The following is a 13574-nucleotide window of genomic DNA, read 5'->3' on the forward strand; positions in this document are numbered from 1 at the left end:
AGGAAAGCTGGCCCCCAGTCTCCGCTGGCTGTGACCTATAGTCTGGAGCGAAAAGATGAGCGGTGCCCATCAACTGCCCCCCTCAGGGGTTTGGACCACAAAGGGAGGAGAGGAGTTGTCCACAGGGCCCCCCACGGCATCCTGCCATTGTTGTCAGGGCCGAGGCCAGGAGCAGGGAGAGGATTGGGTCAGGGACAGACCCGAGGCCCGGAGGAATGCAGAGAGCCTTGATCTCCGAGATACAGCTCCGGGTTCCAGGAGGCCCAGGGACCCACTGTCTTATTTGGGCTCCCTGGGGATCCTCTGCCTGCCTGGGCCAACATGAATGGACAAACCGAGTGAGAACATCCCAGGATGGACGTCTGGGAATGCTGGAGTCCTCTCTCCTGCCTGCCTCGGTTTACAGGCAGAGCTGGGATGTAAGGAGGGGCAGAGTGGGTCAGGGGCTGTCCTTTGCACAAGGTGAGGGTAGGTCTGTGCCGTGAGTCTAGGATTGGTCAAATGTCCACCTCCTAGTAAATATAGGTCCGCTCACACTGGCTCCCATGCTGGGTTGCCAGGACCTGGCTGTTGGATTGGTGGGCAGGTGGGAGGGGTGAAGAGAAGCCTGGCTCCGAAAGAGAGGCCCCTCGGTGAATGCAGGGGCAGCCCGGGTGGGAGGGGCACCGGGGTGTTCTGGTCAGTAGTGATACTAGCACCACCCTCGTTAGCTACACATTTGACCACAAACTGGGGATTGGAAGAGAGTCCATCTCCTGGAGAGCGCGGATAGCACCCCGCAGAAAGGCAGGACCTCGGATGCCCATCTCAATGTTCTGTTCAGGGCTGGGAGTCCGGGGACAAGACCAGCCTGCTGTCTGGATGCATGAGGGGCAGGAAGGGAGATGACCCTGGGCCCAAGGCCTCCTCCCTCCAGGCATTTCAGAAATGGAGCCTTAGGCTACCAGATCCCCTGAGACTCCCCAGGCACTGCTGGGCTGGGGCTCTGGAACGCTCCCTGCCGTCATCAGGGGCTGGGTGGGCAGGAGGGCAGCGGGAAGAGGGCTCTGCTCCAGGCTCCTTTCAAGGCGGGAGCTTCCCGGGGAGTGGGTCTTGAACTTGAATGTGATCAGGACCTGCTGGAGGGCTCCTTAAAGCCTAGGCCATGGGCCCCACCAGAGTCTCGTAGGCAGCAAGTCTGGGGTAGCCCCAAGCATTTGCATTTCTGGCCAGTTCCCAGATGCTGCTGAGGCCCCCGGACCCCACTTTGGGAACCGCTGCTCCGGCTGAAGACATCTCACGACTTAATTGGCAAACATGCACCTGCAACCCCTTGCAGATGGGAACTGTGGCCTTATCAGGCCAAGAGAACGCCCTCTCACCCCAGAGACCGGCCTAACAGTGCTCAGGCTCCGGGGATGGGATCCGTGGAGACAGGGCAGGGCCCGTGGCTCAGGGAGAGCCGTTGGTGGGAAGGGTTTTGGGGGGATGGGGGATCCAGGGACGGGGGCTCCCCCTCCTTGGTCGATGACTTTGCACGGGTTCCGTGGCCGGTGGTGGCTCGGCACACAGGGTGGATCTGGGAGACACTCGGGCTCCCACGGTGGGTGCACGCGAGGCCCCTGGTGCAGGTTTCACTGGAAAACCACTCGGTTTCCAGGCCAGACAGGAGATGCAGACACAAGGCTCCTCTCTGCCCCTTTTCAAAAGAGGGAAAGGCTGCACTTGGACTGTGGTGTCTGCTCTGAGTCCTGCCATTGTCCGCAGCAGCGAGAACCCGAGCCTGTGGGACAGGCAGCGCCTCTATGCACCTCACTGTCCCCACACTGGTCCCTTTGTGGTTCGGGGAAGGCAGCGGGCCTCCCGCCAGCCTCCTGGATGCTGCAGGTCCGTCTTGATGCTCCTGGGTCTCAGGTTTGGGATATCGAGTCAGCTGAGGAGGGTGATGCCAGGGCAGGGGAGAGCACGTGATGGGGTGGCTGCCCTGCCCCCAGCCCTGCACGCTGGTCCTCAATGCCGCCCCTGCGTTCCCCGCTTGCTCGTTTGAGAGGGGTCTGGAGTCTTAGGCTGGATTGTCAGGAGCTGCCAGGAGTCTTACTGGGAAGGGGCCCCGGGAGAGACTGGGAGGGGGAGGGGGCAGGCTCCCAAATGCTGTGGAGGCAGAAGGAGTCACTCCAAGGAAGCATTTCATCTGAGTCCCCTGGGGGGGCGGCAGTCAGTTGTCCCCGGTCGTGCTGGGGACACGAGCTCCTGTCTCCTCCTGGGCTAGTCCTCCGAAGCAGGCTTGGGCTCTGGGTGAGCAGTGACAGCGTCCACCCCGTCTGGGTCCCCCCAGACCCTTCAGGCCTGGAGGGAAACTGTCCTTGAAATTGTTCTGTCATCTACTGAGGAGGACGTGGACGGATTGAGAGAGTTTAGTGGTCCGGGCAGGGCGCGTGCAAAGCGCATAGCGGATGGGGAGGCACAGATCTTGGGGTCTCCTGCACTGACTCTGGGCTCCGGAGAGAGGGCGCGCTGGGGAGCAGACTTCATCAAGGGAAGGGCGCTCAGGAAGAGCAGGAGAATCTGGGGTTTTGCGCGGCAGGGAGAGGAGATTTAGGAACGACACGTGGTGATGTGTAAACCGGCACCCCCGAAGTGTGGGTCCAGGAACGATAGGACTCCAGGTCACATACATTTGGGTCACTCTGGGTTCAACTTGTTTGTCCCTTTTGCAGGACTCGAGCCTTTTTTGCGGTCTTGGCCGTGCTCACTGTCCAACGGAGGGCGCAATTCCCAGAGCCCCTTCCCGCGGCGTGTGGATAACGTCCCCCAAGCTCGCCCTGGGACGTCCTGATGTAGAGCCCCACTCCCCGTTTCCTCGGAATTCTTCCAGAGTAACTGTTCATACAGTCACCAGAGATATCCCTTACTCTGCTTTACCCAGAACTAGGAAACTCTCTCTTTTTAAAAAAGATTTACTCATTTATTTGAGAGAGGGAGAGAGAGAGAGAGAATCTTAGACTCCATGCCCAGCAGGGGAGCCGGAGGTGAAGCTCAATCTCACGACCCTGAGACCATGACCTGAGCTGAAAGCAAGAGTCGGACGTTAACCGACTGAGCCCCCCAGGCTCCGCCAGGAAACTCCTTTTAACGGGTATCCCCATTCAATTAAAATTTACTAAAACATCAGAGCGCCTGCTACAGACGCCTGGTCCTGTGCTGGGAACCAGGCGTGGAGATGGAGCCGCGTCCTTCCATAGATCTGCCGTTTTTGGTCCGTCCTCCTCCACTTGCTTCATGCTCAGTTTTTCTGTGTTGTGTTTGGCAGCGGTGGGCATCTGTGTGCCGGAGGCCCGGCCGGCGGGCAGCCAGCTCTGGCTTAGAGCTCCTTCAGCCAGACCTCGCCAAGAGGCATTCCTGGTATATCTAGGGAAATTCGAACATGGGCTGGATGCTTAGTGATATGAAAGAACTCATGTTACCAGGTTACTTTGTTAATGACCCTATTGGTCTGATTGGGAACCCGGCTGTCCCAGCTAATGAGCTTGTTCCGTACCCAGCTAGCTATCCCCTAACGCAGGCTAATTGTCTTGTCAAGACCCACCGCGTCATCTGCGAAACACGGGGATGGTGTGAGCTCACAGGGCGTTGTGCGGCTCGGGTAAGTGCAGAGCAACTGACCGGGCCTGGCCCGCAGGATTTAGCAGCCTGGGGCGCTAGGGATGTGGGCGGCGGAGGCCACCTCCTCCGAGGTGCTGCACTGGGGCTCACAGACCCTCGCAATGCACAGTGACAAGCGAGAAGAAACACAGGCCTCCTTCCAGAGGCTCCCCCGAGACTGAGTTGAAGCACGGTGTTTCAGATTACACCTTCCGATACCCAGACCCGCCTTCTCTTCCCTCTGCCTAGACGGCTCCACCCTGAAAGGCAGTGCACTGAGCCGGGACGGGATGAATGTGTGGGCTTTAGGACAAAAGGGCCTCCTTGTTGTCTCTTCTGGAAACTGGCTGCTCCCTCCCTGGGTGAGGTGAAGGGGTCCTGGCCGTGTTGGCACCACACCTCCTATTGGGGCCCTGCCCTCCGAGCGTTCCCTGGTGCCCAGCGCAGGGCCAGGCGCAGGCGGCGGCTGGGGGCTGTGTGCCAGCGGGCTGGTGGCAGGCTCTGGCTCCACCTACCGGCCGCCTCGGGACACTTGCCGGTTCCCGAAGCCGGAGGAAGGTGGGTGTGCTTCTGCCCTGTCCGAAGTGGGCTCCGCGCTGGCAACGGAAGCCTGCTTCTTCACGCACAAAATGCACGGCCTCCACTGGGGGTTTTAGGGACAGGAAACCACTTGGCCTCGCAGGAAGATCGTTTGGCTTCACTTGTAAAGCATGGCTGACTCTTGGCAAGTTTTGGGGGTGGGGTGTTTATTTTTGACACCCTCTGGCCTGCCTTGTCTGTCACTCAACGCAACCCGCCCCCTGCCCCCGGCAGCCCACGCAGACCGTCTGCCTTTCAGAGGATCTGCTCCGTCTCATCACAAAAGAAATGGAGTCCCTTCATGAAAGAAATCCCATGGTGCCTCACCGCACGCTGCACACGCAGTGGTGTGCCCTCTCCTCCCTCCCTGGCCAAGTGCAGCATCCTGGCACCCCAGCCCCAGCCCTGACTAGGTGACTTTGGCTCATCACCGCCTCTCTCTCAGCCTGTTTCCTTCTCTGTAAAACGGGACTGGAGCTCCACCTGGTTCAGCTCTTCGGGCTGCGTGAGCTAAAAGCGCGGGGCTGGCATCTGGAGGCACCACGGGAGTGGGGGTGAACGCTGACGGGGTGGACCTCAGGGCCCTGGTGGGTGATGTTCTTTGGATCAGGGCTTTTCACAATGTGGTCCCCAGCCATCAGCACGTCCTGGCAAATTATGATAAATACAAGTTCTCAGGTTCCGTCCCAGACCAAAGGAATCAGAAACACTGGGGCCCACTAGTTCTTATTAGCAGTCTCCCCCGCATCCCCTGCCCTGCCCGGCTCCGGCGTTGATGCCACTGGGGCCGTGTCACGTGTCCACGCCAACTCTGCATTGAGCCAACAGCGGTGAGCTGGGTAGTGAGGCTGAAGGCAGGCTTTATCACCATTTATAGAAAACAAGACACCCAGACCCCGCAGGAGATGGCAGGCATGTTCACGCACGGACGATGGCCAGACCTGACATCACACGCTGGAGACACGGATGAAAAACAGGATGGTCTCTGCCCTTAGAAGGACAGAAAGACAGCTAGAGTCCAGGACCGGGGCGCCCATTTCTATTCGACAGCCAGATCCCTGCTAACCTGCAAAGCACCAGATCTCAAATCAGACTTACTTCAACCCCTTTTGCTTTCAATCTTCCTTACAAGTGCAATTCTAGCAGCACCTGGGTGCCTTAGTGGATTAAGTGACTAACTCTTCATTAATTTAAAAAGATTTGTTTGTTGGAGAAAGGGGGAGAGATCAAAAGCAGGGGGAATAGCAGACATTGGGAGAAGCAGGCTCCCCACTGAGCAGGGAGCCTGGCACCCCTTAAGTGACTAACCCTTGATTTCAGCTCAGTTCACGACCTCAGGGTCGTGGGATTGAGTCCCCACTCAGTGGGAAGTCTGTTTGGGATTCTCTCCCTCCACCCCGTTCCCACTTTCTAGAAAATAAAAATAAATCTTAAAAAAAAAGAAGTGCAATCCTAGGGGTTTGGTGATTGCCTGAGATGGAGGCAAGTATCATGTGGTATTTATTTTAGCCGAACTAGGAGAAATATCACTTAAGTTTTTTATATTATGTGCTTTGCCTTATCAGTGACTTCCTGATAGAATCTTCTAGAGCTTATAAATTTCAGCCACCACATGATCTCATCCCTTATTTCTGCAGTGTTTTACAGTTTAATGCTTTTCCATACCTTCCCTACCGATCTTCACAGCAACTCTAGGTGAGAACTGACCTGCCATCCCTGCTGTCCACACGAGGAAACACAAGGCTTAGCGAGGTCACAAGAGTAAGTGGCAGAATCATCTGTGTAGCGGATACTTATCAGACATCAGAAGTGAGGGCCACACGGAACCCACAAGTTCTACGGGAATTGGGATGGGATGGCTCGCTGGAATTCTGACTGTCTGCTGTGTGACAAACATCTACTCGGGGCACGACTGGCGCACGGGGGAGCTGACAGAGGGACACAGGCACAGGCAGTGGTGCACCTCAGTTACATTTATTCACGCCACAGAGGACACGTCTACAAGTGCATGGCGGTGCTCCGCGTTCCCATCTAACAGCGCGCTGAGATTTACAGCCAGACTGACGCTCCATCTGACGTGCGCTCCACGTGCAGCTGGTCAGTGATGGCCATGAGCAGGCGCAGGACTCGAAGCTGTAGCAAGAGACGCATAATACAGATATCATTGAGGAAGAAAGGAAAACATGGAAGATAGATTATTATGCACGTATTAATGAATCGGAAACTGTAAATGACAATTTTCAACACTACGAGGACGCATGGATGGTCATTTAAACACGGAGCGCCTGGCAGGTGTAAAGGTTTTACGTAATCCCCTCTCCCACCCGGGAGCTTGCCCGCCAGCACAAGGACGGGGCAGGGAGCGTCTTCTCTCCAGGGGCCACCAGCCACTTTGGGAGGACTCAAATGACTACAGTTTCACTGTCACTTGGGAAAAAGGGTGAAGACACATCCAGCACCAGGACGTATATTTATGTGGTGCTTTCTTTCCAGACACATTTCGCAGGGCAGTTCCCTGCACAGCGAGCCCGGGCTCTCTCCTCGTGGCAGCGGCAACCCCTGATTTTTCTGGCAGCCCAGGAAGTTACACTTGGCCCAGGGGGTGAGCACTGGTTTTTAACATTCAGACTGTAAGACCTTCAGAATTCTCTTTTCCAGTAGGGACAGCTCACTTCATGTTCTCAAGTATCCCCACTGCACCTTACACATTTGTAAGCAGTGATACACCTCGTCCTGAAAAGGTGTGATGGTGTTTTTCGTTCCCCATCCATTCGAAGAAGCAAAAATCTTACCTTTCAAAGCTTTACTTCTTTTATCTGAAATAAAAAGAAAGAAACATCAGTTGTATTAACACTTTACAAAAACTTTTTTGGTCAATCCATGGCTGAAATCGACATTTGGCTGAAAAGTTCATAGCTTAAGTAAAACGGTTACTGGAAGTTTCAGAAAACAGGAGTTTCGACAGTGTCTCCCAGCCAAGAAGTGGTACCACTTCCACCAAAGACATTCTGTGAACAGCTGAACAGTCCTTCAGAATCTGCAGGACTTTCTACTTCCTACCACTCCCTAGACTCGTCTTGCAGTTCAAAGTTTTCTCCCTTCTCTCCTCTTCTAAACCAATTGCTTATTAATACGTGACTGAGCCTCATCTCTGTACCAGAGTCATCTCTGTTCCAATGGTCACCCTGCCCTCACTCCTATCATGAAAACAGTTCAAATGTTCACAGCAGTGGGAAACATATAACACACCACACGCCAGGACACTCCACCCTTCACAATTTCTGCCCCCATCTCTTCCAACGAAGGACATCTCCCATGCATTCAAAACACCACTGTTACACCTAGGAAACTCAGAATCCCGTTATCAAGGCCTTGTTCAAAATTTCCCAGTTACCCTCAAATGTCTCCTACAGCTGACATGTACTCCCCACATTTTATTTTTATTTTTTTATAAAGATATTTTTATTTATTCACTTGAGAGAGAGAGAGAGACAGACAGAACACAAGCAGGGAAGAGGCAGAGGGAGAGGGAGAGGCAGACTCCCTGTTGAGCTGGGAGCCCAACGTGGGGCTTGACCCCAGGACCCCGGGATCATGACCTGAACCGAAGATAGATGCTTAACCATCTGAGTCACCCAGGCGCCCCACTCCCCACATTTTAACAAAGGGTTCTGATGCTCAGTTCTCGGTAAGAACCACCGTTCCTTTACAATATGAATGATGATTCCTTTTAAAAATGACATTCATCCTGATTGCTAATGCATCTACATAAAGAAACTTACCAGCACTCCTGATTTTATAAATGATGACGCTCATCAACCCCATTCCTAACCAAATCTCCTGGTAAACTTGGGTATAGTAGGGCTTCATGGGGATCCAAACATTTTTGATAAGGCTTTGAAGCATCTGAAAAAGTACACAGTGATAAACATTGCCATGACTATCGTTTTTTGTTTGTTTTTGTGTTTTAAGATTTATTGTAGAGAGCGAGCACGAGTGGTGGGGGAGGGGCAGAGGGAGAAGTGGACTCCTCGCTGAGCAGGGAGCCTGATGTGGGTCTCTATCCCAGAAGCCTGGGACGATGACCTGAGCCGAAGGCAGATGCTTAACCAACTGAGCCACCCAGATGCCCCACCGTGACAATTGTTTTAAACCTAACTGGTAAGACGTTCTCATATATTCTTAAATTTGACGGTTTCCTACAACTGTTCCACACGGGCCAGTCTCCCACAGTCATTCCTACCCGACATGGGGCCCCTGCTCAGCAGCTCTGCTGCCAACCTCGGCCCTCTGGTGTTCTGCCACCCCTCACCCCTCGAGCCCCAGAGCACCCAGGCCGTGCCATCCCGCACCATCCCGAACGTTCCTCTCCCTGACAGCTTTTCTCCACTGACGCTACGCCCAAAATTACACACTTTTTTAAACTTTTAGATCAAAAAACTAGTATGTTTGCATCACCATGTGAAGCTGGCATTCACAGCTGAAAAAGAACACAGGTCCTCGTGAGAGCCACACTCAGCCTCGAAATCTGTTGCTAAATGCAGACGGCGCAGGATGACGACGTCATTTCCTAAGAACTGCAATTACGACATCATTTACTTAATGAATAAAAACACTTACTGAATTACTGGATTTGATGGAGAGAAAAAATCAAGTGCTGAACTGACAAAGTTCATTTTTGTGGGCAGGTCTCAAAGTAAGGTTTTGATTACAATTTACTAGACTCTAAAATTTGATGCCCTCGATTTCATTTTAACTTTGTAACATCTCAAGTGGTCTATTAAACTACAGTCATTCAAATCATTGTCAGGAATAACCAGATCCAAGTACTTTGCACTTTCCTTGAAACACTACTTTGGCTTCAGCTAGTAATGCCGCTCGCCCCACCCTGACCAGCGCCTCATCCACCGCTCCTCTGCGTCACTGTCTGGGCTACACGGAATTTTGCTTCTCTTCCTTTTTCTCTGGCGTGATCGTTACTCAGCAGACGTGAACTGAGCGCGTACTAGGTGGCAGGCATTGTTTAAGGGATAAGACACCGGCCCCTTACGAGCCAGTGTCCTTGGCAGAGGCAGCGTATGTGCCAAGACCCCAGGTCAGGACAGACTTGCAGAGTCCGGAAGGAAAGGGAAGCCACAGCGGCTGCCCAGATTGAAATCCTAGCTCTGCTGCTCTCTCGCTAACTTCAAGTGCCTCAATTTCTTCCTCTGGAAAACGGATAAAAACACCACCCACCCAGAAAGGGCTCTTATGAAGAGCAGTTCCTCTGCATCAAGTAGTTAGTGTCTGGTGTCCTCTGCTGAGAGCTGTTATGTGAAATACCACGGCTGGACTATGGGATGAAGGAGGAACGGGGTCATTTAGGACCACAGTGAAGAATTAAGCTTTTACTCTAAGAATGTCATGCAAAGCCAACAGCATTCACAAAGTGCTTACATACTTATCTCCTGCACTACTGCCTAACCCCTACAATGTGGCTACTTGTGAGAGAGTTCCTGGAGATCACACAGCTGGATCTATGAATCACTCTGCCCTCCAATCCTCATTACTAGGAAGATCTGCTCCAAAGACTGGCTGCCAGCTCTTCTGAGAAGAGGACTTATGCAGGCTGAGGCACCATTCTAAACGCTAGCCAGCCCCATCCCCCGCCCCAAATGTGACCTTGAAGGACGTGGTGGTTGTGTCCTCCTGGAACCCCTTGCAGAGACGTCTGCCCTCACACTTCCTGTCCTCAGACTGGGATGCTCTGCCACAACATGAGGATCCCAGAAACCATCAACCCCACCCTTAGAAGGTGCCTGAGAAGACACAAACAGGACCTGCAGGAGGCCTCTAAAACCCCCAGGTGGGAAGAAGAGTTCGGAGGGACCAAGGGCATTCCCCTTCTCCCTGCGCCCAGCAGTGACTGGGCAGGAAGGTGTTCCAGCTCCTGGTGGGGCCAGAATCCTGGGTTCCAATCCCAAGCTTGGCCAAGTCCTTGGAGTTGTCCTTTCAGAAGGTTGCCCTTCCGTGACACAGGGGTATGTCCACCTGCCCCACAGGGCTCTCGCTGGCATGCAAGGAGGAAACGTGAATGGCCCAGCTGGTCAACGGTCACAGCAACAGCAGGAAGAAGTGCTACAAATACCCAGCTGAGGGTAGTGGTACCAGCCTCCTGGATTCTAAGAGGGAGAACGTAAGAAGATGCCCTCACGTAGGCCAGATGAAGATCTGGATGGAAAACAGCGAAGCACACTGAGAGTGCAAAGGAGGGAAGAAGGGGCTGCAGAAACACCAGCTACCCCATTTTCTGCTCAGGACCCTGGGCCCCCAGCATTGTCTCCTCACCTAGAATTATCTCCGACTGCTGCCTCCTGAGCTACAAACACTTACCTACCCCCGCCCGACTTTCCTTTTCGCCAAAGCTGTGCTATTTTACTGGAGAAGTGACCTGTTCCCACTATTTAATAAAGTGAGGCCCCCTCCCTTTTCCATCTGCGTCCACTGTCCGTCCGCATTACCATTACGTGGGGGGTTCAAAGCACTCATTCCTCCAAAGGCCCAGCCTTTGGTCAAATGGTTGTCCACTGTGTCTGCGAAGTTTTGGGCACATTAACAGCAAACTATTAGCTGGCCTTACACGGGAGACAGGGTACGTCTGACCCGCTAAGGCCCAGACTGAGATTCCAGGGCTAAGTGCCACACAGTCGCAACCGTTGCCTCTGATCCCGTCGTGGGCCCCGTGTCCCCTCCCCAAGGCGTTCTGCTGTGCACGGGGTAACCCGCAGAGCAGTGCGTTGCAAGGAAACCCGAGGTACAAAGGAGAGAAGATACTAAAGGCGGGGCAGGCGCTCCTGACCGGGGTCGGGGCTCCATCACTAAGCGCGGCGCGCCCTCGGGCAGGTGGCCAGCCCCGGTACGGCCGGAACGTGCTCCCCATCACAGGACTGCGGCGCTCCTGCCCAAAGGACAGGGCAGGACGTCCGGCGACCCGCCAGTCCGCGGAGCGTGTTTTTTCACCGGCTGGAGGCCGCGGCAGGACCCCAAGGTCAGCGGGGGCCAGGCGGCACTCTCGCCCGCCGCCCTGCGCCCCGCCGCCCGGCTCAGAGCAGCCGGCCGCATCCCCTGCACTCACCTCCGCGCAAGACCCCCGGCTCAGGCCGCCGCGACACCCACCATTAACGACTTAGAAAGGTCACCGAATACGCAGGCGCCGCGCGGGGCCCGCCGGGAAGGCGGAAGGAGCGGCGGAGCTCCGAGGCCAGAGCGCCTCCCGGGCCCTGCCTGCGCGCCACAGCGCCCCCAGCGGTCGCCCCGGTGCCGCAAGCCAGCGGAGCGCCGTGCGTGTGTGTTGTGTGTGCGCGTGCGTCGTATTTCGGTGACTAACCCTTCGGATGTGTCCTGGGCGCAGGACTTTCGGTGCTGAAATCGGGAGGGTCCTGGACAAAGCGGACGAGTTGGTCAACGTGAAAAAGGCGCCGTTTTTTTGCTGTATTAAAGGCTGGGAACAAACCGAGGGCTTCACAGGGGAGGGGGGGTGGGGGAATGGGATAGGCTGGTGATGGGTATTAAGGAGGGCACGTATTGCATGGTGCACTGGGTGTTATACGCAAGTAATGAATCATGGAACTTTACATCAAAAACTAGGGATGTACTGTGTGGTGACTAACATAACATAATAAAAATTTTTTATTAAAAAAAAAAATAAAGCATGGGAAGTCGTCTCCCCTCTGTGGTTTTCTTGCCCTTTCTCTGTGTATTAACTTTTTTGTGGTGCACGTTTTTATGCGGCAATTCCTGTGCAGAGTAGCTGTAGTCAACTGACACTGGGCTTAACAGACACAGGCTTTGAAAACAACCCTGCTTACTATGTGCAAGGAAATAAACAAGACTGAAAATTTCAGCAGAAAACTGCAAATTGTAAAAAAAAGAAACAACCACTTAGCTGATGTGAAAAAGAGCCAAATAGAAATACGGCAGGTTTAGCAGCAGATTCTATTAGAGTACTAGGGTACGGCAGAAAAGTCCCTCATATGTGTTATTGGAGGCCCAGAAGGAAAGGAGAGTGAGATGGGCAGAAATATTGGAAGAGAGCATGGCTGGCTGAGAATTTTTCAGACGTGATGGGGAAAAAGTACACCAAAGATTCAAAAAGCCTTACAGAAACCCAGCAGGCAGGTAAATGAAAATAGACCAACACCTTGAAACATCATAATAAAACCACAGAAAACTAAAGATGAGGAGAAAATCTTAATTGCCAATCTAGACTTCTATGCATACAGAAATTAGCCTTCAGTAAAGAAGGCAACATAAAGACATTTTGGACAACAAAAACTGTGGCAATGGTCACCAGTAGATGCACAGTGTAAAAAAAAATCAGTGTTCATTATTTGGGCAGAAGGAAAGAGAGCTCAGATGGAAGGATGAGGACCCAGGAAGGAAAAGCCACAACCATGGTCCTGCCTCAAAGGGACAAAAGCTTAGGATCAAATGAAAGCTGCATTCACCACCTGAAAGTCTTGCTATTCTAGGGTAGTGGTTCTCAAAGTGTGGTTTGGGGTTTTCCAAGGACCCTTGGGATCAAAACTATTTTCGTAACTTTGGTAAAATGTTATTTGTCTTTTTCGCTAGGAGTATCTCACACGTGTTCTGTGGAGTTTCCCAGAGGCCGACTTGTGATGTCCCAACAGCACGAAGACAGAAACAGGTATAAGAATGCAGCTGTGACGGCAGACATGAAGAGATCTACAGAAATCTAAAAGTGTCCTTCTTCGCACACATATAGTGACTTTTCATAAAAATATTCCCTTAGCATCAAATGGGTTTATTACTGTTGTTTTTGAATGAATTAATAAGTAAAAGTGTCTCAGTTGTAATCCCTAATAAAGTAGATGTAACCCACAGAAACAAAAGTTCTCTAGGGGCTTCATTAATTTTTAAGAGTATAAAGGGGTCCTGAGATAAGGACCGGGTTTGAGAACCACTGTCTTGGAAAAGGATGTTTGAGACTTACAATAAGGTAGGAAACTGCTGAGGACGACAACAAGCATTTAGGAACCACTTAGGAGCATCATCATGATCTATTTTAAGATAACAAAGCTTTTGAACTTCAAACTCCACTTGAGATCAACAGAATTTTCATGTCTTTTGTTGCAAAGCCAAAACATCCTATGAAAAATACATCTTCAAAGGAAACAATGTTTGAAAACTGAGCCACCCCAGCAGATTTATGCATGGTGCAGAATTCTGCGTTTTGCCGCTGAGGTCAGAGAAGACATGAAAGTACTTGGGACACAGCTTCTTCCACTTTGCCAAGAGTGCTGCTTACTGGCACCAACATCATTTGTATTTGTCTCAGCTGCTTGTTTTCCCTTTGGGTCTGCAGCTTAAGCTGT

At 52.8% G+C, this 13574-nt stretch overlaps 1 protein-coding gene across 1 annotated transcript; it reads right to left on the minus strand.

Moving 5' to 3' along the window:
• Positions 1–6155: 6155 nt before the first annotated feature.
• Positions 6156–11462, minus strand: ATP5MJ (ATP synthase membrane subunit j). The gene is made up of 4 exons (XM_045776197.2): positions 11315–11462; positions 7983–8106; positions 6993–7016; positions 6156–6333 (listed from the first exon to the last, which is right to left on the minus strand). Exons 2-4 carry the CDS (start codon positions 8104–8106, stop codon positions 6299–6301), a joined length of 183 nt encoding a protein of 60 aa, XP_045632153.1. The 5' UTR covers positions 11315–11462; the 3' UTR covers positions 6156–6298.
• Positions 11463–13574: the final 2112 nt, after the last annotated feature.

The sequence above is a fragment of the Ursus americanus genome, chromosome 26, assembly GCF_024610735.1.
Source record: "Ursus americanus isolate L20-20 chromosome 26, mUrsAme1.1.p, whole genome shotgun sequence".
Classification (NCBI taxonomy): Eukaryota; Metazoa; Chordata; class Mammalia; order Carnivora; family Ursidae; genus Ursus; species Ursus americanus.